Below are 26,770 nucleotides of genomic sequence, written 5' to 3' on the forward strand. Positions count from 1 at the left end.
GGAGGTGCCATATATAGGCTGTGATTGGGCATTGGCAGACTCTTATTGGACTGGAAACTTACAGGAGGCTCTGTTTGGCAGTACACTTGTTTTTGTATACAACTACAGCTTGAATTAAAGCCTGGAATTCAAAAATAAGCACCTGCTTTGAGGCCGCCGGGAGCAACATCCATGGGGTTGGTGAGCACCATATTGCTCCTGAGCCACAGTTGGGATAATTGCCTAGCATATGGGATGTACGATGGATTCTTCATACCAAAGTTTATCCTGTGATAAAAGATTTAATTTTCTGTGTCTGTGGCACCTCATCAGCAACCCATCAGATACTTGACCTTATACTGTAATTGTGCTGAGTTCTTGGCTTTGCGAAAGTGCAGTGCTGGTGAAGCATATAGGGGCAGATTTATTAAAGTGATCCTGTCCTCGGAAAACATCAGTTAATAGTGCTGCTCCAGCAGAATTCTGCACTAAAAATCCATTTCTCAAAAGAGTAAACAGATTTTTTTTATATTTAATTTTGAAATCTGACATGGGGCTAGACATTTTATCAATTTCCCAGCTGCCCCTGGTAATATACTTGCAAGTCATTTACCTACAAAGTCAAATTTCTTATTAAAGGACCAGTTACATCAATTTTTTTAAAAAAAAAATTGTTTGTATATAACAAAAAAAAAATACACCAAGACATATTTAAATTTTAAATCGCAAAGTCTTTATAAATAAATAACTTACCGAAACTCCACTTGTGCTCCTCTGCAGAAAAGGTGACAGGGTGACAATCCATTGTGCGGCGCTTGAATTCTCCTCCCTGCCTTCTATAGGAGAAAGCCAGGGAGGAGAAATCGAGCGCTGCATGATGGATTGTCACCTTTTCGGCGTTTTGGTAAGTTATTTATTAATAAAATTTTGCGATTGTAAAGTTAAATATGTTTTGGTGTTTTTTTTCGTCATATACAAACAAGTCCCTGGATCAACTTGTACTATGAGCTATCTCCCATATCCCTGTATTCCCTCACTTGCTAAACACCATCCAACCCCTTCTTAAAGCTATCTAATGTATCAGTCTGTACCACTGATTCAGGGAGACAATTCCACATCTTCGCAGCTCTCACTGTAAAAAAAACCCTTCCCAATATTTAGGCGGAACCTCTTTTCTTCTAATCGGAATGGGTGACCTTGTTTCATCTGGAAGGAGCTACTGGTAAATAAAGCATTAGAGAGATTATTATATGATCCCCTTGTATATTTATACATAGTTATCATATCACCCCTTAAGCGCCTCTTCTCCAGCGTGAACATCCCCAATTTGGCCAGTCTTTCCTCATAGCTAAGATTTTCAATACCTTTTACCAGCTTAGTTGCCCTTCTCTGTACCCTCTCTAATACAATAATGTCCTGTTTGAGTGATGGAGACAAAAACTGTACGGCATATTCTAGATGGGGCCTTACCAGTGCTCTATACAGTGGAAGAATGACCCCCTCCTCCCGTGACTCTATGCCCCTTTTAATACAACTCAAGACCTTATTTGCCCTTGATGCTGCTGACTGGCATTGCTTGCTACAGACAAGTTTATCATCTACAAGGACTCCAAGGTCCTTTTCCATAATGGATTTGCCTAGTGCAGTCCCATTAAGGGTATAATGGATATTTTTACATCCCAGGTGCAGGACTTTACATTTATCAACATTGAATCTCATTTGCCACTTAGCTGCCCAGATTGCCAGTTTGTCAAGATCCTGTTGCAAGTGCCACATCCTGGATGGAATTAATTGGGCTGATAGTTTTGTGTCATCTGCAAACACTGATACATTACTTACAACACCCTCCCCTAAGTCATTAATGAACAAGTTAAATATTACAATCCAAACTACATCAGGAGTGAATTTTAAAAAGGGAAATGTTGCTTTTGTGTAAATAATGTTTGTGTTTGTTACTTCCCTTTTTTAGTTTATTGTCCAGAGAGTTCACTTGAGAGTTCAAATAGAAAGTGCAAGAAAGTAGCAATTTATATGCATTCTGCAAAAACATTAATACAAGTTACTAAAGTACAAAGAAGACACAGAGTAAAGCAAAATCCACACAGATAATAGGATAGTCAGTATGTACAAATGGGTAGGAGCCTCCACTTTGCGGCATTTGCAGTCGACTTATATCACTGTCAGATGCTATGAAATCAATGTTCTGTATCAAACCCCAGAAAATCACAAATATAGCAAATTAAATTGTATAAAGACAGAAGAGAACAAGGATTATAGGCACTACATGAACTATGTAAACCACACCAAATATTTACAGTCGCTTAATCAGTGGCATTCAGTTTGAATTCCTACAACTCCGTGAACAAGGATGGAGGGAGCTGCAGTTCAACACCTAGGAGAATATTTATAAAGCTGTGTAAAAAGCAGCTTAGAGATTTGTCATATACAAAAAATTCAAATTGTCCATGGGAATCACCCACATGCTTTTTTGGTCAGATGAACACAGAGTCGCCATTAGAAATCATGGGGCCTCGTACAATCCCCTGATCCCGCCCACCCCACAGTTAAAAGACCACACAGACATCAGGGCTAAAAAAGGTAACCACCCTAAAGGCCCTAAAAAATATTTTTTAAAAAAATTGGTGGCAGGGGCCTGTAAAGTATTAAAATAATATATTGGTGGCTAGGGCTTTAAAAAAAAACAAAAACACACACATTGGTGTTCAGTAGAACTGAACTCGTGGCTTCAGGATTTCAGGTTCCGCTCTTTTCGTCACTTCGGGTTATTTTGCGGCTTCAGGGTATCGAGATCGGCTCTTTTCGTCAATTTGAGTCTTTTTGTGGCTTTGGGACATCAGCAGATCGGCATTGTTATGGCCCATGAAAGACATTGTTATGGCCCTTGAAATTTACAAGGGTTTTGTGTTGGATTGGGCCTCCTTGGGCCCACCATAAAAAAACTGCCATTGAGGGTCCACTCTCACACCAATTAATAAAGACAGTGTAATATGTGTTTTGTATACCTATGGTAGAAATAAGAAAGGGTCATTGGAAATTGTCCTTGGCTGGGGCCCACTGGGGTTAGGGTCCACTTGGAGATCTTCTGGTAGTCCAGTCCATTCCTACAAGGGTTGCATTGACTTCATTTTGAAATATCATCTCTTTATTAAAACATGCCCATTACATGGAAGACGTTAGACAATTTTTGGGGAATGCAAAAATATGTTAAATCGAAATTGACTGTGAATTGAATATTGTATCAATTTAAGAATCCTGAGTAGTGTAGTAACCCAAACTAGTGTACCCATTTGAAAACCCATCTTCTTAACCTGGGTAGAGTGACCAGCATTCTACAGTCTACAAGTCTTTATCCGTGCACAGAAACAAGTCAAATTTATGGGCCCTGTCTTGGGTTGCATTCTTCATACACCTGGTTTTACTTCAAGGATTTTTGGAAATTGAGATACCAGACCCTGGATTTATCATGTAGTAAAGCAATGACTATTCTTCCCACTCAAATAAAAGTGCATTAAATCCAACAATGCATTATAAATTGAATATAGACATAAAAATGTAAGAAAAATGGCGACACAGAAAGCTGGTCTGCTCCGGCAAAAGCAGTAGCCTTTGGGGTGGTGTCGGGAGCCCATTTCATGTTGGGGTTCTGGAAGAGAGAATGCTGCTGCTGGAGGGACTCCTCATGTCAATGGCAAGTGTTAAATGGAAGTTTAGTCACACCCCCATGGAGCTCCATGGAAGACTCTGCCCATTCTATGACATCACCAGTGGCGTGAGATGAGCAGCTGGCCAACTTGAAGATGTCACCAGGTGTCATGATGTCACTCCACATGTTAAAGTCAGAAATCTCACCCACAAATGCCTGTGTGGCATCAAATCTTCCTCCCAATGTGTCCTAATAACAGAAGGAGAGACATTCTTTCAACACTTATCATTATATGTTTATTATGAAGAAACCTGTACTCTCTATCTGCTTAACAGACCTTTCACATTTTATTCCTTCCTTTCTTCAAGCTCCATATAAAACATTGTATTTGGAAGGAGTCCAGTACATTTAAACAAGGAAAGGCAATATCCTACCCTTCTAATTTTGTAGAGTATTCCAGAACCACAAAGTGTCACGATTGCCGCCCGGAGCAGTTCCAGGAGCTCCGGGCGGCGTGTCCTCCTCTGCCGGCGTCTCTCCCAAAATGGCCGCACCCATGGCCGCCACGTCGGTAGAGGCGCCGGCGTCGACGTCGGCGTAAGGACGCCAATGACGTCACTATGGCGCCAAATTCAAATATAAAAACACTACCAAGACGCCAGAATGGCGCCCAAGTTTAGGATTCATTACTGTGTGTTTCCTGGGTTTCATGTGAGCTACTTTTGGCTGTATCTTGTTCCTGATTGTTGCCTGACCCCTTGCCTAGACTTTGGATTTTGCTTGTTATCTGCCTGCCCTTGAACTCTTGCCTGGACTCTGATAATCCTTTTGATAAACCCTTTGGACACCGCGACTTTTGATCCCACAGTGGGCTTCCTCCTAGATCATGACAACCTCCATGGTGGGAGCATCCCGGCTCCCAGACACAAAGCTCTGCATTTTAAGGTCATGGTGATGATAAGATGCTCTGACATAGATATTATGCAACATATTGTGCACCTAAGGTTGTCCATTTCTGCTCCAGGCAACTGGTAACTGGACAGATGTTAGGAATTGTCTCACTTGAGTAAGTAGGAATTAGCCAGTAGCGGCTAATTATAACTGATTCATAATTTCTGATGATCTGTCCCAAGTGAGGTAGGTAACCAAGAATTCTTTCTACAGCTGGCACTATTCCTTCCTTCCTTCTGGTTCATGTAACTATTTCCCAGACCAGACCATAGCTATTAAGGAGAAGCCCCAAGGTACAGTAATGAAGAGCTGTCTGATGCAATCAAGGATGGCTTGATCAACTAAGAGAAAGTTGGTTGAATAGTCAATATTTTCTTCACAAGCCCTTCTGAAAGTTTGTATTTTACACCTGAAACCAGGGCCGGATTTACATAGTGGGCGCCCCTAGGCCCACTGCCGTTCATCGCCCCTGTCCTCTCCCCTTTATTCGTGCAAATTTTCATTATCAATGGGGAAATTTTAAAAATGATTGTATCTCCAACGCATTCCCAGTGTTTTTGAACCAATGTGGGTGTGGTTGGGTAGCATGCCGCCCCCCCTAAAATCCTGCCACCCTAGGCCTGGGCCTAGGTGGCCTTTCCACAAATCCAGGCCTGCCTGAAACCTAACCCTTAGATAGACTTATTGATAGATAGATGATAGATAGATAGATAGATAGATAGATAGATAGATAGTGCAGTGAACATGTTCCTTAAAATGCTATTTATCATGAGTAGTACCTCTATTTATAAAAAAAAGGGAGCCTTACCTGTTCCTGTCCAAGGATGAAGACTCCGCCAGGTTTAACGGTGTGCCAGGCTGCAAGGTTCTCACCAGTTCCCCTCTTCACACCATCCAGAAAAGCCTCCCAAATTCCATCTCTGCTTGACCAAGTGATGCAAATATGGTGCCATTTTGCATCATTTATTGCAAGTGGAAGAGTAGTAGCCTAAGTAAATTAACGTTGAGGTAAAAGGATAAAGATAAAAAGGAAACTGGAACTGTAATCTCATTTGTTAAGCATTATGGATTTACCTTGATTTAAATACTTCAAGTAAAGCCCAGCAGAGAGACCATCACCGTAACACATAGTGTATTGGCTTAAGACTGATACTCTACTTCCTAGTAGAATAATCCTTCATGCTGGAAATCGTTTTATATATCTCACAAAAACCTGTGGGTCGGTTAAGGATCTGTAACTGATCTTAAATGCTAAATTTATCCCTAGGTCATCAGGTATGAATTTCTCCAGGCCAAATATTTAATTTAGGTTTTTTTCTGTTTACTAATCTTGATCTACAACTCTTAGGGACAGATTTATCAAGGGTCGAATTTCGAAGTAATGGGGGTTTTTTTGAACTCCCATAACTTCAAAATTCGAATAAAAAAAGAAAAATCAAAATGTATTTAAAAAAATCAACGTTTTTAACTTCTGGTGAATAGGCGGTATTTGAATTGTTCTAATTGAAGTTTTAGCGCATTCGATTCAAATAGAAGGATTTGCCCCAAAAAACTTAGATTTTTTTAAGTCCACTAAATGACTCCAAATAGGTTCTAGGAGGTCCCCCATAGGCTAAAACAGCAATTCGGCAGGTTTTAGATGGCAAATGGTAGAAGTTGAAGTTTTAAAGAGATGGTACATGATAAAGAATAGTCTTAGAATAGTCTAATATTTTTCAAATTCGAAACAAATTTTGGCCTATTCAATAGTTGAAGTACACAAAAATAGCTTGAAATACTATGAATTTTCAATTCGACCCTTGATAAATCTGCCCCTTATTGTCTTCACATAGGGACATATGCATTCAGATTTTTTTCAAAACATACAAACCTCCACAGACTTGCAACACGGCTAAAGATTATTACCTGGCATATTGTTTACAATGGTTGAGTTTAAGTTGGATTCTGATACAAAATGCACCTATTCCACCCAACAACTAAAAGGGAAGATCCTTGGACAACATTTGCCTTGGACATCACCTGTAGCCAAACTGGTCAATACAATGGTTAAATCAGGTGGGAGGCCTAGTTATTCTTTATATGACATGTGCTGATGTTATAATTGGCCAAAATTACCAAGATCTGTATTCTTCTGAATAGAATTAATGTAGTTTGGATCATATTATGCTGTTACATGTTGGCCAATTTGGACTTTGTACCAGCATCACATACCCGAGCGTTCTCTTGTTCAATCTGAACACAAGCAATAGCAGCCATATTTATATTGACTACAAATAGTGCACTACATTTAATGACTATTGCCAGGGAATCACATCAGGTCATGCATGAGAGTGCCAGATCTGCACAAAAGCCACAATATGGTCTTTTGGCTTGGGGGTGAATGATCAGCCAATTTGGTCCACCAAAGGGTTGCCAAAATGTTGACCTACCTCTGGTCAACCTAAGACAATAGATAGGCTTGATACAACTGAGTTTACCTTGTCATTAATTAGCAATTCCATGGGATTGTTCCCCCATTCAATCAGCACCACCTCATTGGCCTGACCAGGAACAGAGTATGAGAAGGGTGTTCCAACTCCAGGAGATGAATTTGATTTCAGCCACAAGCAGATGGTAAAGGCAAAAATGTCATGATGTAGGGTCCTTTTCACCTTGGTGTACATGTAGCTTGTTCTGAGTGGAAAACTGACCCTAAAATCATTCAACTGCTTATCCGATTTAATTCCTGTAGAAACAAGAGCCAAAGATAAAAAGAACATTAAAATAAGTAGGTCCACCCAGAACTTTGAATAGTGTCAGTAAATGTCTAAGTATATAAAGTCTTTGTTTATTATCACTATTAAGCCATAGTTATTGAAGTTAAGTTAATATTTAAGCTATGAGGTTTCTTTATCTTTGTGTGACAGTCTTTAAAATAGAAATTCATGTTTGATATTTCTGTCTGTTAAAAAAATAGATGTGAAATACTGTAGCTCTCAGCACTTGAAGTTGGCGTTGAAGTGTATGGTCTTCATTGTCATTTCTTGGGAATATCAATGACTCAAGCTTGAAGGTCAAGTAGGGTAACATATTTATTTGCTGCCCTAGGAATTTCTATATCAACTATATCATGATGGCTGAAACAGTAATCTTTTTATATCTCTATACCTAGCTATGAGCTTTAGGGGGGGCTGGATATAGAGGGGCCTGATGGTTTACCTTTCTCAATTCCTGATATGGTGGAATCCAGATTATGTCTTACTGGGTCTTCATGGGTCTGCTCATGTTCTTTGTCATGATGCTCAGTATTATTGTGCTTCTCAAGGATTTGGTGTTCCAAGATGCTGATCTTTTTCTGTAGTGTGTCTCTGAGAGATGTTGAGAATAATGAAGAGTTCCTGTTGACCTGCAATACAGAAGAATATGTTTCAACAAATCATGTAACCCCTGTTGTAAAAGATGAGGATGAAGTCACTTTGACGTTCCCAGACCTGTTTAAAAGAACTCAGCTACTCTTGCCTGAATAATTTCTCTATCTATTGTCTACTGTTGCCCTGTGTTTTATGTTACACCAAGTTGTACCACTATATTGACTACTATAGACAAATACATGAGGTCCTTTGCACTCAACCCATTATCAATATGTTTAAGACATTGATTGACTGCTATAGCCTTGTGTTTTGAGTCTCACCTAGCGGCATTTTATCAATCTGTATTGCCTACTGTAGCCTTGTGCTTAAAATTATACCAAGTTGCATGTTATGCCACTATATTGACTACTGCAGACTTGTGTTTTGAGTTCCTCCAAGTTGCATAATATCCATCTCTATTAGCTACAGTTGCCTTATGTTTTTAGTTCCATAAATTTGCATTCAACCTTTATTGCCTTGTGTTTTGAGTTACACGTTATCCTTCTTTATTGCCTATTGTTGCCTTGTCATTTTAGTTCCACCAAGTTGCACATTATACTTGTCTATTCCCTACTGTAGTCTTTAAATTGACCATTACTTTATACCTTGTAGTCAGGTTATTCCCAGCTTTGTCTCATTTCTGTTCTCACTTTCAAACTCCAAGATGCAAGTTACAAGGAATCCAAAGACTAAACTAAAAAACAAGGCAAATTAAAAAAGAAACCGTATAGGTTTATAAATTACAGTAATATGTTTTAAAAAATGTACATGTGTGGGACCTGTTATCCAGAATGCTTGGGACCTGGGGTTTTTCCAGAGAATGGAACTTCATACCTTACGTCTACTTGAAAATCATGAAAACATTAAATAAACCCAATAGGCTGGTTTTGCTTCCAATAAGGATTCATTATATCTTAATTTGGATCAAGTACAAGCTGCTGTTTTATTATTACAGAGAAAAAGGGAAAAATAATAATTTGGATTCTTTAGATAAAATGGAGTCTATGGGAGATGCCTTTCTGTAATTTGGAGATTTCTGGATAACAGGTTTACAGATAACGTTCCCATACCTGTATGATATTTTTTATTACATTTTTATTCAGGGCTGTTTTAAAGAATTGCAAATTTTGCTATTAAATTTACTACATGCCTGAACCCCCCCTGTCTCCAAGGGTTCTTGTGATTTTATTTTTATTTGTAATAATGAATTACAAAGGTAACTTGCTACTGATGCTACTGCTTTATGTGTCCTTATCACAATAATAATACTTGTAACTACTGATTTGCAGGTCATGTTTACATGACCTGGCAGAGACGCTGATTCCAGATATGTACGATGTCAAAAGCGCTAAATGAGTGTACAAAGACTAGTCCTTATCAAAGGGTAATCAGAGGATAGAGGAGAAACAAAAAACAAAGGTTAAAGGGAATTAAAGGGGTTGCTCTTTAAATACATTTTTATTATGATATAGGGAGTAGGGATGGGCGAATTTGACCCGTTTCGATTTGCCCAAAATTCGCTGCAAGCGAAATGTCGCCGACGCCCATTAAAGTCTATGGGCGTCCAAATTTTTTTGTTGTACGGCAAATTTTTTTTGACGTACGACGCCATACAAGTCTATGGGCGTCATTTTTGCGGCGAAACATGGCGAAAAAATTCATCCCTAGGAGCGATAACAATAAGGGGCAGATTTATTAAGGTTTGAATGGTAATGTCAAATTTGAATTTTCAAAATAGTTTTGGGTCAAAACTCACAAATTTGTTCGAATTTGAATATGAGATTTATCACATCTAAAACCTGCCCGAGTTCCGTTGAACCATTTGCAGATGTCAATTGCCTTCCTGACATTCGAGTTTGTTTATTTTTTTCATATTCGATTGAATATCAGACGTTCAAGTTTTTTCATAAATCACCTCCCATTCAAATTGTGAGTGCATTCAAATTTATTAGAGTTAAAAAAAATTAACATAGCTTCAAATTCGACATTTAATAAATCTGCCCCTTAATGTGTAGCCTTACAGAGCATTCATTTTTTTAGATGGGGTCAGTGACCCCCTAGTTGAAAGTTGGGAAAAGTCCAAAGAAGAAGGTAAATAATTCAAAAACGGTAAAAAAGGAAAAAAGCAGCCCAACTGAAAATTGCGTAGAATAAGCCATTCTAAATTAATCTCATACTAAAAGTGAACTTAAAGGTGAACCACGCCTTTGAAGGGAAGTTCTAGTGATGGCAGTTTAAGAGGTTGTGTGTTGGTTTTCGGGTTATTTTGCACTTGTAGTGAAGTTGTACACTTTTCTTAAAGGCATGTTTAATTTTTACCTTTACTTTAATCCTGTAGAGCTCTGTAGAGGGTGAGTCTTATAGGTGGTATTACAGGCATTTAATGCCTACTGTGTCACCAAAGTTTTCCAATTTGATGCTTGTAGCAAGGGCTGATTACATAAAAAAAGGACATTATGGGGCAGATTTATCAAAGATCGAATTTCGAAGTGAAATATACTTCGAAATTCGACCATTGAATGGATATGCCTCGAGTATATACGAATCTGACCGTTTTTCGGTAGAAGTAAAATCGAACAATTCGAACGATTTTACTTCGACTACAAAAAAATTTGTAATTGACATTACAAATTATTTCCATTCCTTATTAAAGCACTGGACTTTCCAATATCTGTGAGACTATTTCTATATATTGAGTACAAATATTATTCTTTTCTAGAAGTTGGTAAAATCCATGTTTTTAGGAAATGCATGAAGAATGTGGTTTTTACCCAAATTTCCAGTGAAATTAGCATTCACATGACAGTTTTAAAATATCTTTTGAAAAAGGAAGGGCATCAAACAAAGTTTCTTCATGGAAAAAGGCAGCTGGTGATTAAAACTTTGGGTCAGAGAAGTCACCCCGTGACAAATCTCCTCTTCTGCGGCCGACTAATCTCATCCAAATGCTTTCTCACTGGCAATGAAGTAAATCGCTGGTGGTAAGACCCATGTGTCGTCTCAGTCTTCCGAAGTTGCCCAAAGTTTCCACTTAGAGCAACTTTGGGTGACTTCAGAAGATTTTACCACCGGCGATCCAATTGTTGGGTCCTTATTGGAAGCAAAACCAGCCTATTGGGTTTATTTAATGTTTCTAGTAGACTTATGGTATGAGGATCCAAATTACAGAAAGATCAGTTATCCAGAAAGCCCCAGGTGGCGAGCATTCTGAATAATAGGTCCCATACCTGTACTTGGAAGGTGTGAAGCAGGAAATAACACTATTGTTACTCTCACCTGTCTGTTATATAAAAACCAACCTGGATTTCGAACTCTACCTTTATGATCACTACCTAGGATACATATGAATAAATACTAAGAATTTTTGCTGTTTTTGTTCCTACTTATATTTTGTATGGGCCTTGAATACATAAACAATGTTCTACATGTGCTGGCAAAGGTGATTTTTTTTGTCACACACATTGATACACACAAATTCATCCACTCATATATGCATGTAAATGCTTTGATCACATGCAATTCTAGAAGCAAAAGTTTCCTAGTGGTTAAGCAGCAAGGTGTAGCTTGACCAGTGCCTCAGCAGTTACCTGTAGATGTTCCAGTCTTTCCTTTAAAGACTCCAGCATTCTCTCCATTCGTTGAATACTTGGTGGTGTTACTTGTGGAGGATCGTCCATAGTGTTTGGTAGACCACTGGCCTTGCGGTAGGAATCATATGCTGGTTGCTCACGAAACTCACGGTGGGTGAGATGATGGTACTCATGATCTCTACCATGACCATGAACATCCTCATGGCCATGAAGATGATCCCTCTCATGGCTAGCCTCTCGTTCATGCCCATAGTCCCTGTCATGTCTTTCTTCCCATTCATGCCCATGCTCTCTTTTGTGTCCCAACTCTAACTCTTTCTCATGCCCATGGTCCCTGTCATGCCCTTGATCCCTGTCATGCCCGTGATCCCTGTCATGCCCATGATCTCTTTCATGGCCATGGTCTCTGTCATGACCTTCTTCCCACTCATGTCCATGTTCCCTTTTCTGTCCATGATCTTTATCATGCCCATAGCTGTCTTCATACCCATGATCCCTATCACGTCCATGCTCCAAAGAATGACCATAACTCTCTTCATGTCCCCTACCAAGAGGGTAGCCTTCACATCGGCTCACTTTTACAGTCAGTTCCCTAATCGTCTCCCTCTGATCCAAGATAGTCTCCTTTTGGTGTACCACTGTCTCACGAAGATGCAGGATAGTTTCTTTAGATTCCTCTTGCATGCCCATCCAATGCCCACTGCTACTGTGACGTTGCGTGTTTGAATGGCAGTCCATATCTAAAGGCATTGGGGTGCAAACAAATTTTGGAATAGAGTGCTCCCCCAGGGAAGCATGCACCAGAAAAAGGTATACAGCCAGGAATCCTAAGAAAAGCTTCATATTAATATTAAAATCTTATGAAACGTCTTGAATTGTCAGAGCAGATTTTGCAGTTCCTTTCTGCCTCCCTCTCTTCCTTCCGCTGTTTTAGTCGTCCTTCTTAGCAGACAAGGCTTTCAAAGGATTCCTAAATCTGCTTTGGTTTGTTTTTAATGTCACCCTCCCAGTGTAATTATCAAATCCTCTTCTGATGCTGTCCCTCCTCTCCTTTACTCCAGCAACCTGGTCTGGATGGGCATTAGGTCCCAGGCTAATGTTCTTTAATCCCTGGGAGGCCCTACCTCCTGTCTGTGTGCCCTACTTGTAACCAGAGCAGATCATAGGCTTATATTAAACATAGCTAATAAACTCGGGAAAACTTTAAAGAGATTAAGTCCTGGTAAACTAACCAGGCAGTCAGTTCAATCCATTCCCCCCATTCAATTTATTACATATTTTATATGGCAAACTGTCGGCAGATTATAGAACCCTAATTAAATAGTCAAAATTGACAAACAAATACTTGTCAAACTGGAAAAATATTTATTCTGGGGGGAAAAATACATTTATACTGACTGAGAGGGAAAACTGCTTTTTTGGACAATGATCAACAGGGCTAAAAAAAGGGAATAAAAATTCAAACACATTGCTGTTAAATATTGACAATTATTATTTGACAAATTAAGGGGTTACACAGGCTACTATGTACACATGTGTATTAAAAAAACATATCCATGTTTGATCTGTAGCACCATAAGAACTACGGTTCTGTCCTGAAATAAAAATAGCAAGAACAGGTAAGAAGTGGTACTGCAATTGACAATCTGTTAAAACTAGATAGCTAGATAGCTAAGACCTAGAAAGTCGGTATTGTTCCAAAACTGTTGCTAAATAAACGCTAACCAAGTATTCCAACAACTCATGGCCACTTGAGGGAGCTCTTTATTCCTTCCTTTTTTTATACAGTATATATATATATATAGAGAGAGAGAGAGAGAGAGAGAGAGAGAGAGAGAGAGAGAGAGAGAGAGAGGAAAGAGGGAGAGAGGGAGGAAAGAGGGAGATATGAGAGACAGAGATACAAGAGCGATACAAGAGAAATAGAGAGAGATACGAGAGAGAGATCTGAGAGGGAGAAAGAAATCAAGTTCCTGGCGCAGAGTCAGTTACACTAACACATTATTATGTATTAGATATGTGTAAAGGGGGCAAATATCTCTTGTGCCGTACCTATGTTAACCCTTGATGTACCATTGACCTATTGTGTGGGGGAAACTTTCAGTGAAACAAACAGTTCAGAGAGTTGCAGTTTAATCACATTCTCTTTATTTGTCATGGCCCTCGTTAGAACAGGAGCAATTCACAAGGCTCAATCGCCCAGCCTTTTGCAGAACATTGCCCGTAACAGCACACTGTCAGGGGAGACTCACGCTCACAGGAACCCCTCCTGAATCTGGATCTAGCCTTTCCTCTTAAACCCTTGCTGGTGGGATTCCCGCTGGGAACACTATGTCTACTCTCACTTGGGGTAAATTTTCTAAAGAGCGAAGTGGCTAACGCTAGAGACTTTTCGCCAGCATTGCCACCAATTTACTAACAGGCGCAGGCGTCAACAGACCATCGCTAGCGGTCATTCGCACTCTATCGCCAGGCGACTTTTCATTCTGCCCGATGGACGTTACTCTGCAGCCTTGCCTTCGCCGCTTCAGACCTGGAGAAGTGCTATAAAGCAGTTACATCTTCCTCAATCTTCTGTCACTTACATCATATCCTGTAAGCCGAAAATGCATCAAAGTTCAAAAAACGCTGGAGACTTTCAGCCTGATTGCCTGCAAAAGTCCTAACAAACTTTTTTTGGGGAACCGTTTTTTTCACTACCAAATTTTTGCTAGGCAGAAATGAATGCTAGTGCATCTTTGTTTTGAAATGCGCACTTCCGAAATAATACTAGCTAAAAGTCGCCAGCATTCGGGGCCCAGGACGAAACTCTGCATATTAGTGAATTGGCGTAGTCTGAGGGCATTTGCACCTGGCAAAGTGTTGCAATGGGTGCGAAACGGACGCTGGCGAAAATTCGCAGGTTAGTGAATTTGCCACTTAGTTGGGGCCATAGCTGCCCATGCTAGTTTCCTCTCTAACTTGCACTCCCTAGAGCATACTATTACACCACTAGGCCTCACACTACCTAGGCTAAATATCTCTTCCAGGAGATCACTCTTCTGCTGCAGTGCCTCTGTCCCATGATGCATCTCTAAAAATCACTTCCTGAAACTTTCCCTTTTCTAATTTACTTTTCTCCACCCACTGGGGACTTATCCTCACAACTGTTAACCTGGTGGCCAACCTAAATATATGTATTAACCAATACTTAAACATTTATATTAAACTATTAACATTTTCCCCTATTACATCTCACCCGCCTGAAAACCAGACACGTCCTCGTGTCTGCCAATTAAACTATTACTCTACATCTTCACACATGAGAAACATGTTCTGATACTCTTTGGTCCCTCTTGTTTTTTTTATTCTACAGCAGTGACTCTTTCAGTTTGTGTTTATAGACACCACAAAGTTTTGTAGAGTGTAACAGTTCGGTCAGTCACACAACTGAATGTCATTCTCTTCACACACCCTGCCATCCAATGCTTTCTGGAGCTTCAACCAAAAGACCTTTTCTCCCTGGGGGTCTTCAGGCCAGTCAATGTATGAGTTTTGCTTTATCAGTTTTCTGAGTTTGTGGTAGGCTGAAAGTCTAAAGAAGACAAAAGAGAAACAGCATGAGAGACAGGCTGAGAGAATAGAACTCAAGACATGACCTGCATAGGGGAACGCTAATGGCATCACTGAAAGGGGTTCATTGCAGGGCACCCATTATCAGTTACTCAGTGAGCAGATATCCAGGCAGCTACAAACTTGAAACCAACCTCAGTTTCTACCTCAGTCTGTGTGGTTTTATAGTTGCTAAACAGCTGGATACCTGCTGTGGTTAATTCTATGATACATGGCTTGTACAGTAAAGGATATACAGTGTGTATATATATATATATATATATATATATATATATATATATATATATATATATATATATATATATATTATATATATATATATATATATATATATATATATATATATATATATATATATATGGTACAGTGACTCATATCCAAAAATCCATAAGTGTAATGGCCCCTATGGCTTCATTACCTGTCAGTGCCTCCTTTCCCTGTTCAACTCTATTCTTTTTACATTTTTGGCAGTAGTGAGTTGTAGTTTAACAACATCAGCGCGTGTTCTTTCCCTTTAGCGAAAGCTCATTCTGGTAAAAGAGGGTCATTTGTAGCCCATACCCTTATTCAGTCAAAAAGGGGTTACACTTGTACTTGATCCCAACTAAGATATAATTAATCCTTATTGGAAGCAAAACCAGCCTATTGGGTTTGTTTAATGTTTATATGATTTTCTAGTAGACTTATGGTGTGGAAAGATCCGTTATCTGGAAAGCCCCAGGTCCCAAGCATTATGTATAATAGTACAAAAAAATATATCGTAAGCATGCTCTATAATTATAAAGTTTTTATTCCATCATATTAAAATATCAAGACAACCCCTCATGGAGCCTAACGCATTTCATGCTTACCTAGCACTTATAGTCATAGGCAATCCCAAATGAGACTCATCTCTCCAAAAATTTATACTCAGTTACAAATAGACCCACCCAGTATTAAAACCAATTGCAATTCATTACATCTGTCACATTCTGGATAAAGCTTAGTAAATTTAAGCCTTTCCTTCTCCTTTAAAGTATGATGTCAGTACTAACATTTTGAGACAATTCATAACTGATTTTCATTTTTTTATTATTTGTGGTTTTTGAGCTAATTAGCTTTTTATTCAGCGGCTCTCCAGTTTGCAATTTAATCAATCTGTTGCTAGGGTTACCCTAGCAACCATGCATTGATTATGAATATGAATAGGAGAGGCCTGAATAGAAAGATGAGTAATACAAAGTAGTAATAACAATACATTTGTAGCCGTACAGAGCATTTGTTATAGATGGGGTAATTGGCCCTCATTTGAAAGCAGAAAAGAGTCAGAAGAAGAAGGCAAATAATTCACATCTACAAAATATAAATAATGAAGGCGAACGGAAAATCGGTTTAGAAATGGTCATTCTATAACATACTAAGAGTTAACTTAAAAGTGAGCCACCCCTTTAAATCTCCCAATAACACTGTTTTAGCCCCGTCTCCCCCACACCATCAAAGCCAAGGAGGTGGTATAGTGGTGGTTTGGTGAGAGATAAGAGCCCACAGAACCCTCCCAGTTGATGGTTTGGCTTATATTCTGTTGTGATGAACTATTTGCTCCCCTCAAGGTTTGTAATTGGTTTTGTAATTTATAGGTTTATTTTTTAATATCTTGAAGACCGTCTACCTATTTCTATGACATCACATTTTCAAAATGATCACTATTGTGGTTCCTAAAAATGCTCTTTTACCTGTATTCTGGAATTTCTTCTAGAAGCACCATGAGAAGGACATCTTCCTTATAGGAGAAGGCCCAAGAGCAAGCCAACTGCATCTCCTCTCTGCACCATTCTCTTTGCAAATACTTTCTACTGACCACACACAAAGTCTTGCGGCTGTTACTGATAGCATCCTGAATGTTGTCAAGTTGGTACATTCCTGGAATAAAGTCTCTTGGCTTGAAGCACAGCTTATATTTACGTGGGCCTTGGACTTCCAACATATACAGTAACTTTTCCGTTACCCATTTCTCATCATCGTCGCAGTAAGAAATATATGCGTCATACTCGTGTGCTTTCTTCTTCGTCTCAAGTTTCCCCTGAAACCACACTTCTAACATACAATAAAGATACCTTATTGTCCATTTTAGCTTGACCATTAGAAGAGTCACAATCAAAAAAGAAAATGTTATCATGAAACTCCCAAGAAAGTAGTAGTAGCCAATTTCGTTGCAAAAACTAAAGTCTTGATTTACAAAGAGCACGTCTGAACCTAGGCCAAAACATTTATATGACTGAATATAGGGTATCTGGACTTTTGTGTTACTTATAGACCAATTCTGAAACCAATAGTTGTCACAACAGCAGGAAAGAGTATTCATGTACATGTCAAAATAAGTCAATTTAGACAGATTTTTCATTATTGCTTCAGTGACGTTGGTCAATCTGTTGTATCTTAAAGATATGCGTTCCAACATGGGTACATTAGTAAATATGTCTTCTGGAAGGAATTGGATCCCATTGTTGTCCAGTGTAAGAATTCTAAGTTGACCAAGCATGTTAAATAATTCTTTCTTAAAACTAACTGGAGGGTCTGTCATTGTATAGACGGTTGCTGACATGTCTAAGTCGGTCAAGTTTAAAAGAAACTCAAATGATATGTTTTTAAAGAACACACTTGGGTTTCCCTGGAACTTCAGTACTTTAAGAGACTGCAGACCTCGAAATAATGTAGTAGGAATGTGAATGTTATCTGTTGTCTGATAGCTTGCATCCAAAATTTCCAAATGCGTAAGATTTAGAAATGGACACGGAGACTGAAGTTTGTGCAAAGGCCACAGCTGGTTTCTGCTGAGATCCAAACTCCTGATGGATTTAAGCCATTTAAGAGTATTATTAGTGAGTTTGTATATATTATTGCTGGCCAGTGAGAGTTCCTTCAGTGAGACGAGACCTTTCAGGCCATTTTTCTGAATTGTTAAAATTTTGTTCCCTGACAGCAAAAGGGTTTCTAGCGTTCTAAGGTAGTAGTAGGCATTGGCTTTAATGACTGATATACTGTTGTCTTGCAAATTCAAGACATGAAGGTTTGTGAAATACTTAAAATTGTTCTTTGTTACCTCTGTTATTTTACATCCTTTAAGACTGAGATATTCTAGACGCCTGAGGCCATGGAATGCCTCTTCATTAAGGTGTGTCAAGTAGTTCTTTGATAGGTCCAAATACCGAAGGCCAATTAAGGGGGAGAACAATGAATTTTCCAGAACCGTAAGTTGATTTCTTTCAAGTATTAGAGTATGAAGAGCCTCAAGACCCATCCAGGAGCTATTAACAATGTTTTGTAGTTTACACTTGTCAAGATAAAGTACCTCAAGATGCTTGAAATCTTGTAGATCCTTTCCTTTGAGTCTACGGAAAGGACTTGTTGTAAGAATGAGTGTAGTCAGGTTTGTGCACCTACCAATGACAGATAGGTTAGCGCTTCCAATTTTGGAATGTTTGATATCCAACAACTTCAATTTTGGGAATGTTTGGAAAACCTTGCAAGCAGAAGCAGAGTCATTCTGGAGAGCCGGTCGCATGCTTGACCAATGAAATTCCGTCAGGTTGGTAAGATTGATTCCCGATAATTGTGAAATGTTTAAATTGTTTTCATCAAAAGTGACTTTAGACAACATGGGCAAGTTGCTGAATGAGCTCTTGTTCACTGCAGACATATTGTTTCTTGTGACGTTGAGCTCTGTTAGACTTGGCATGGAGTAGAATGTAAAGTCCAAAGCAGAAATAGAATTATTGCACAGGTTTAAAGACTGTAGAGATAAGAGGACAAGCAAACTTTGCTCACTTTTCAGATCTGCTATTAAATTAGAGCACAAACAAAGTCTTAAAAAATCTGGCAGGTCTATCAATGCATTGGCCACGGATCGAAAATCAGACACATTATTAAATGATAGATCAAGTTCTTGTAGTGCGTAGTGCTCCTAAAGGTCGAAGGGTCTGGATTTGGTGTATTCTGTTGTGACTTAGGTGAAATATTTGAAGACTTCTGAGATTTGTAAGGTCCACTGTATCCAGCGACTGAATCAGATTATAACTCAGGTCAAGGATAAGAAGATTGCCAAGGTTGTGGAAAGCCCAAGTGTCCAATTGACCGATTGTGTTTTTACTCAGCACAAGTTCTTTTAATTGGGGCAGACGAGAAAAGGTGTAATTATCGATCTTGCTGATTCCATTTTCAGATACATTCAACACTCTCATTTGACAAGGAAGATCTTGAATGGCATTGGCTAAAGTGTCAATGCTCTGCCCTACACAGTTAGCATACTCCATATGAATACCCTCCAGAGAACACTTCCTATAACCATAACCTGCTGTCAATGATAAACGTTGAAGTATCAGTGTCATCAGGGCAGCAATTTGGCAAGTCGAATGGTAAGGCCTCATTTCTGACAATCTTCTTTACAGCTTTACCAGCCAAGTTAGAGTCTAACGACACATAATATCAATTTGGTCACTCCTTTGATCTGAAATGGAAAATGACATGTTTAAAGCTGAAGCAGATACAAGCGATTAGACCAGTAGCAAACTCTGCACCTTTTATTATATTACTTCTGGATATTTTAATTTATTATTTATATAATGTAGATCCATGTTCTCTCTCTCTCTCTTTCACTCTCTATCTCTCTCTCTTTCACTCTCTATCTCTCTCTCTTTCACTCTCTCTCTCTCTCTCTCTCTCTCTCTCGCTCTCTCTCTCTCTCTCTCTCTCTCTCTTTCACACTCTCTCTCTCTCTTAGGTGCTTTAAGAATAATTTACAAACTTTTTCCCCGTGACTTCAAAGCCCATCATTCCTCTGCATCTCAAAACATCTCTTCTCTTGTGTCTCATGATGCATTTCTTAGACATAATTTTTCATTTGCGTTGACCCAACTAGACTTGGCCAGTTGATGTCTTTTTTTTTTTTTAACATTTCCATGGCACATGCATTTGTTTCCCAATAATTATGTTGTACTAATACTATAAAATCAGTTGAATTTTAAGATGGTAAAATTCTGCTTCCTATAGGAACCGTGAGACAAATACTCACATTACCAGGTTCCCTATTGGGTCCTTTCATGTCTTTGGCAGTCAAACCACAACAAATGTCTTCTCTAAAAAGAGAACTTAACCCTACAACTGAATATGGCTAAAATGCCATAATTGTATGTTGTACAAATACTATAAAATCAGTTGAATTTTAAGATGGTATAATTCTACTTCCTATGGGAACCGTGAGACAAATACTCACATTGTCTGGATGTCCAGGTTCCCTATTGGGTCCTTTGACAGTCAAACCATCACAAAGGGCTTCTCTTAAAGGAGAACTAAACCCTACAAATGAATATGGCTAAATGCCATATGGTATATACTGAACTTATTGCACCAGCCTAAAGTTTCAGCATCTCAATAGCAGCAATGATCCAGGACTTCAAACTTGTCACAGGGGGTCACCATCTTGGAAAGTGTCTGTGACACTCACATGCTCAGTGGGCTCTGATTGGCTGTTGAGAAGCTAAGCTTAGGGCTCGTCACTAATTACCCAGCAGAAAATGAGCTTCCCTGGCTGTAATATAAGCTGATGCTACAGGTTTGCTGATTATTAAATTCTGATGCTAATTGCACTGGTTTCTGTGCTGTCATGTAGTAATTATCTGTATTAATTACTAATCAGCCTTCTATTGTGACATTTCTATTCTTTCTATACTGTATATTGTGAGTGGGTCCCTAAGCTCAGTAAGTGACAGCAGCACAGAGCATGTGCAGTGAATCAGCAGAAAAGAAGATGGGGAGCTACTGGGGCATCTTTGGAGACACAGATCTTTACTGCTAAAGGGCTGTGGTTGCCTTGGGCTATAATGTAAATCATCAGCTCACTATTCCTTCTGCAAAATCTCCCCTATCTCCCCTGCAGTTCTAGCTGAGGCAGCCATCTTGGATTTCACTGGCTCCTCCTACCTATTTCTTCCCAGCCAACTGTAGCTCTGAAATCTCGCACATGCTCAGTTCAAATTCCTTGTTGTTTATCAACCCTTCTAAGCTATTTTCAAATCAGCCAAACCTGTGTGTTAGCTGCTGTACAGTAGTGCTGCCACCTGCTGGAAGTTAGTGTGTGCCCTTCATTTGCATAATAACATCACCAGCAGGGGACAAGATAGGGAAATCTCATGATACTTCTAGTCGAGGATTTTTTCTAAAACAAGGCATTCTGGGTAGAATACTCAAAGCAGTGTTACAATCTGAGCATGCTCCTGAAATTTGCATATTATAGTCTTTGTTATAGTCTCAGTATGGCCTCCCTCCCCATTTGACAAAGTAAGGGATTCTTTAAAACCTGCAGTTTTTTTCAAAAAACTATATATGTAGTTTGATTAAACGTGTTTATGTTGTACTGGTCAGATTGTTAAAATGTGTTTGATTTTGGGTGTGATAGGTGCCCTTTAACTGTTCCTATTTAACTGTGCCACATAGTGAGAAATGGGTGATGAGAACTGATATTGTTTTATGGCAGGCATCTCTAACCCAAATAGGTAGGTAAGAGCAAAAGCAAGTATTACGAACAATATGAAACTGCCATCTGAATCACTAACACCTGCACAGAAATTAGGGAATACAAAGCAGGATGAAAATATCCAGGCTTGGAAGGATACAGCAAGTTTAAACTGATACATTACCTGGTGCAGATCTTTCCTGGAGCTTTCATTTGCTTATAATCTCTAATGACGCTGCACTCAAACGGCAACACTTCCCTTAACATGAAATAATACAAGTTCTCAGAAACCTGGACTATGACACGTTATAAGGGGAAGTGATTCCACACCCACTAAATGCCACAGTGTGCCAAGTATTTATGATGAACAGAGCTTATTATTCTCAATATATATATATATATATATATATATATATATATATATATATATATATATATATATATATATATATATATATATATTCATACTTCAGACTACAATCATACTACAATCATAATGCGGGTTTTAAAGTCCCACTGACCTATCATTGTGTTTGTAGAGAACCTTTTTTTAAAATCTAAATACAGGTATGGGACCTGCTATCCAGAGTTGGGGGATGATGCGAGCCGTAGTTCCACAACAGCCACAAGTTGTAAGAGCAGGTCATCGTTTTCTCCCAGTTTGAGGCACTGCCAATGTATGTGCCTTGAGAGGGCTCTGATACACTCACATTGGTTTAATAGCACAGAACCTGGTGGTAGCTCCAGACACAGAGAACATACTCGCAGACTAATATACTCCACTGCAGCACACAACCCGACTCCGTACAGTCACAGCCCAGGCCTGCAGCCCTCTATAGTAGAATGCACAGTGCAGAGGTAAGCAATCCAGCTCTTGTCTATGTGCCATTTCATTATGCATGAGGGGCTTCTCTACATGCTCAGATCCATGCACTGTACCAGCAGGACTGAGGCTGCTGGATATTAAGGGGGCTTTGATTAGTCACGCACCAGCGCCTGGGGAGGATGGAGCAATATGAATACATGGAGGGATAAATTAAACTCTACACTCAGATGCAGGACTGGGAAGGGAAAGGAATGTAGATTCACAGCAGCTGCATTCATTGTACGCCCTTCTGTCACACACCTTTACCCCCGCTAATATTTTATTCTGTATCACCTCCTGTATTCAGCCCCTCATCCTCCTTTTTATTCTCCTCTGATTCTTTGCTTTGTCTCCATGCTCCTTAATGTTTTGTCAAGGTGGCCATACACTGAGAGATCTGCTCGTTTGGCAATGTCGACAAACGAGCAGATCTCCCTCCGATATGCCCATCTTGAGGTGGGCAATATCAGGCTGATCCGGGCGGTCGGATTGCGGGACCTTCCCTTATTTCCAGGGCTGTATTTATGTATATATAGGCACCTGAGGGCCTGTGTCTAGGGTGGCAGCTTTAAGAGGGCGGCCCTCAGGTGCCTATATAAAAAATGAAATTTTTTTAAAGAAAAAATAGAAAATGTCCCAGCCGCTGCTGGAAACCTTGCAATGTAAATCCTAGGGGAGCACCAGTCCTAAATACAGCTCTGCTTATTTCCATAAGCCAGGGTCCCCAACCAATTTTTAACCCTTGAGCTACACTCAAATGTAAAACCTGTTGATGAGCCACACAAACAAAAAAGAAATTCCTTGGGAATGCCAAATAGGGTCTGCGATAGGCTAAATGACAGCCCCATGTGCACTGCTAGTCTGCAGGAGGATCTGTTGGAGAAAACCCATGTCTTTATGCCTCCAAAACTTGAATTGCAAGGAATTTAAACACTTATTATGAGGCCACTGGGAGCAACATTAATGGGAGTTGAAAGTAACATGTTGCTCATGAGCCACTGGTTGAGAATCACTGCCCTGAGCCATCTCTTTCCAACCCCAAGGTTTCAACTTGATGTTCTGTCTTCCCTGGGGCTCTATGGAACTTGCTGCTCAGTGCTGTAAACTCTGAATCATCTATGGCTGATCAACAAGGCATCTGTATGACTGCGAGAATCTAGGTTTTAACCCCAACAACAAAAATTGAACCTAAAACAATATCGTTCCAGGCATTTAAACAGAAAGTTGACTGGATTATGAGAAATGAAAAACTAACTAGCTTCCTCCTCCAGACTCATGAAACATCTTTGAAATGTTGGTGTCCCTGGATGCCTTATTAAAACTCTGATCCAATATCTACTCTATTTACCCTAAACTAACTAGCTTCCTCCCTCCAGACTCTTGATACATCTTTGAAAGTTTAGGTTCCTTGGATGTATTATTAACACTCTGATCCAGTATCTACCCTATCTATTCAGCTCTGCAAAATATGCTGGCGCTATATAAATAAATGCTAATAATAATACCCTAAACTAACTAGCTTCCTCCTCCAGACTCATGATACATCTATGAAAGTTTGGGGTCCCTGGATGCCTTATAAACACTCTGATTTAATATCTACCCTATCTACCCTAAACTAACTAGCTTTCTCCCTCCAGACTCATGACACATTTTCAAAAGTTTGGGGTCCCTGGATGCATTATAAACACTCTGATCCAATATTTACCCTATTGCTTTCCTTGTGAATGTGGGTTTTCAATAATAATAACCAACCTCATGTCGCTCATAAGAAAAACATTAGACTGCTAGCTGCACCATATCAAAGTCAATATGCTTTCACCAACTGATTGTAATGACTAGGGGGCACATTTACTAAGCTCGAGTGAAGGATTCGAAGTAAAAAAAACTTTGAATTTCGAAGTTTTTTTTTTGGGTACTTTGACTATCGAATAGGCTACTACGACCTTCGACTACGACTTTGATTCGAACAATTCGAACTAAAAATCATTTGACTATTCCACCATTTGATAGTCGAAGTACTGTCTCTTTAAAAAAAACTTGAACTACCTACTTCGCCACTTTAAACCTACCGAGCTTCAATGTTAGCCTATGGGGACCTTCCACATAAGGTTTCTAAGCTTTTTTTTTTGATCGAAGGAAAATCCTTCGATCGATGGATTAAAATCCTTCGAATCGTTCGGTTCGAAGGATTTAATCGTTCGATCTAATGATTTTTCCTTCAATCAAAGTATTTGCAGTAAATCCTTCTAATTCGATATTCGAAGTCGAAGGATTTTACTTCGAGGGTCGAATATCGAGGGTTAATTAACCCTCGATATTCGACCCCTAGTAAATGTGCCCCTAAGTGTAGCATTTTTACTCTTGTGTTCCTTTTCTGATCATTTCCTAGTTCAGCTTTTTATGTTTACAGTCTAATTTTCAATTTACAGTGACCAAGAGGCCCACAATGTACAGAATATTGTAACTAGATAATAAAAAATGATTGTATAGTGATGCAGCCTGGAATGGGTGAGAAACACAAGGCTTTACTCTATCCATAGCAGTAAAATAGGCAACAGCGGGGATTCCAAACTCAGCACCTCAAGACCATAGCCATGGAATGTTCATAGAAGCTGCACTTACCTGTAATAGCCCTCATCCGAAAATCGCCCCTAAAGACAGGTTTTATGGTGGTGCTTGATACACAGAATTACCTTTGGAATAGAACACACACAAAGGAGAACTTAACACAAAAGTATAAATATATTACCTTCCTGTGAAAGTATTGACAAACACAGATTGGTGGCACTTGCATTGTCTTGAAAGGAGTCCACAGACATATGGACAGGAGAAGGGGAAAGAAGTTCCTGATGTGTCTTCCAGTATGGAGAATTTGCTGCCCATATCCTGGGCATTTGCACCATGGGTGTAAGTTTGGCATAATTTTAGAATGTACAGCTTACATTAGTGGCCCTACATATACATATGGGCGAATTTATTCGCCAGTCGCGAATATGTGTCGAATTCCCATGATTCGCCGCTGGGGAATAAAGTCGCCAAAATTGCAGAAACCAAAAAACCAGACGTCGGCGTCAAAAACGAGATGCCTGTGCCGTTTCGCAAATTTTTCACCGTTTCCCGCTGGGGAATAAATTCGCCAAAATTGCAGAAACCAAAAAACCAGACGTCGGCGTCAAAAACGAGATGCCTGTGCCGTTTCGCAAATTTTTCACAGTTTCGCGGGAAATTCGCGACTATTTCGGCGAAGTAAAACGCCCAAAATTTCGCCCATCACTATTTATAGCTGAGAATGTACAAAATGCCAACAGACTTTGCAACAGAAACAAGAAAAGGGAGAGTGAAAATGAAAATCTAATGATACTACTGGTTACCTATTGTATGTATGAAATGGACTAAACTGGGCTCCTTCTGCTGTAGTCTATGTTTTTATTGCCATTACTTTACCTTCTCCGAAGTGCTGTAATTATCAGGCTCTAGCGGCAATGAAATCTGCATGGCGTGTTTTAGTTCAATTATTTCCCGTTGGGTTTTCAGTGCTGCCAGTGATGTAGCTTTCCCTATAATAAAGTTTCTGTGGCCTTTGTAGACTGCCTGGTTATACAGGTTTGACTTGAACTGTAACATAGCATCATTCTATAACCTCAGACTTTGATTGGTCTATGCAGGTTTGAAGGAGGGAACACTGGACTGATTACAATAAGTCAACAACAAAAATGGAATTTCCCCAAGTGCGTTACTAGTGAATGTGCCTTATATAAAGAAGAAAGTAAAATAATAGTCCAACTAACAAATAAGTGCTGCTATAAGCATTATCAACTCTTATCTTCTACATGCTTCAGCCATATGTGACCCATGGGAAACTAAACAAAGAAAAAAAAACTCTACTAGACCCTAATAGCAGAATGGAGACTAAAGATGGAGTTCATCACACAAATGTCTCGTCCAATTTTGACTGATGTCATAAGGAAACATTGTCCCATGATCAACTTACTTTCTCTCCAAACTTGAGCATTGCTTGACTCCAAGAATTGTTGCAGCACACCATGGAAATGTTCTGGTAATTCCTGGATGGGGGTGTTCAACCATCTTCAGCTCATTTACAGTAGGGATGTAGCGAACGTCGGAAAAAAAGTTCGCGAACATATTCGCGAACTTGCGCAAAAATGCGAGCGGTTCGCGAACGGTTCGCGAACCCCATAGACTTCAATGGGAAGGCGAACTTTAACATCTAGA

The 26,770-nt window shown here is 39.4% G+C and overlaps 2 protein-coding genes across 2 annotated transcripts; both read right to left on the reverse strand.

The window, feature by feature from the left end:
* Window positions 1-1,984: 1,984 nt before the first annotated feature.
* On the reverse strand, window positions 1,985-12,647 carry LOC108697994 (neuronal pentraxin-1). The gene is made up of 5 exons (XM_018228448.2): window positions 11,571-12,647; window positions 7,793-7,979; window positions 7,072-7,319; window positions 5,403-5,582; window positions 1,985-3,892 (listed from the first exon to the last, which is right to left on the reverse strand). Exons 1-5 carry the CDS (start codon window positions 12,414-12,416, stop codon window positions 3,683-3,685), a joined length of 1,671 nt encoding a protein of 556 aa, XP_018083937.2. The 5' UTR covers window positions 12,417-12,647; the 3' UTR covers window positions 1,985-3,682.
* A 1,817-nt stretch (window positions 12,648-14,464) lies between these two features.
* On the reverse strand, window positions 14,465-26,308 carry LOC108697813 (toll-like receptor 13). Its single transcript, XM_018228244.2, is given in 5 exon segments — window positions 14,465-15,147; window positions 16,898-19,116; window positions 19,118-19,668; window positions 25,160-25,230; window positions 25,982-26,308. Coding segments are annotated over 3 exon segments (2,847 nt in total). The 5' UTR covers window positions 19,589-19,668; window positions 25,160-25,230; window positions 25,982-26,308; the 3' UTR covers window positions 14,465-14,990.
* Between the last annotated feature and the right edge of the window lie 462 nt (window positions 26,309-26,770).

Source organism: Xenopus laevis, chromosome 7S (assembly GCF_017654675.1).
Source record: "Xenopus laevis strain J_2021 chromosome 7S, Xenopus_laevis_v10.1, whole genome shotgun sequence".
Taxonomy (NCBI): Eukaryota; Metazoa; Chordata; class Amphibia; order Anura; family Pipidae; genus Xenopus; species Xenopus laevis.

What these genes read in the sequence shown, in the direction of transcription:
- LOC108697994 (XM_018228448.2), bottom strand. Translation starts at nt 12,416, where the DNA reads ATGAAGCTTTTCTTAGGATTCCTGGCTGTATACCTTTTTCTGGTGCAT. An exon ending in CATATCAGGAATTGAGAAAG is followed by an intron (nt 7,320 to 7,792) that starts GTAAACCATCAG and finishes TTGTTTCTACAG; the next exon opens with GAATTAAATCGGATAAGCAG. An exon ending in AATTGCTAATTAATGACAAG is followed by an intron (nt 5,583 to 7,071) that starts GTAAACTCAGTT and finishes TAATTTACTTAG; the next exon opens with GCTACTACTCTTCCACTTGC.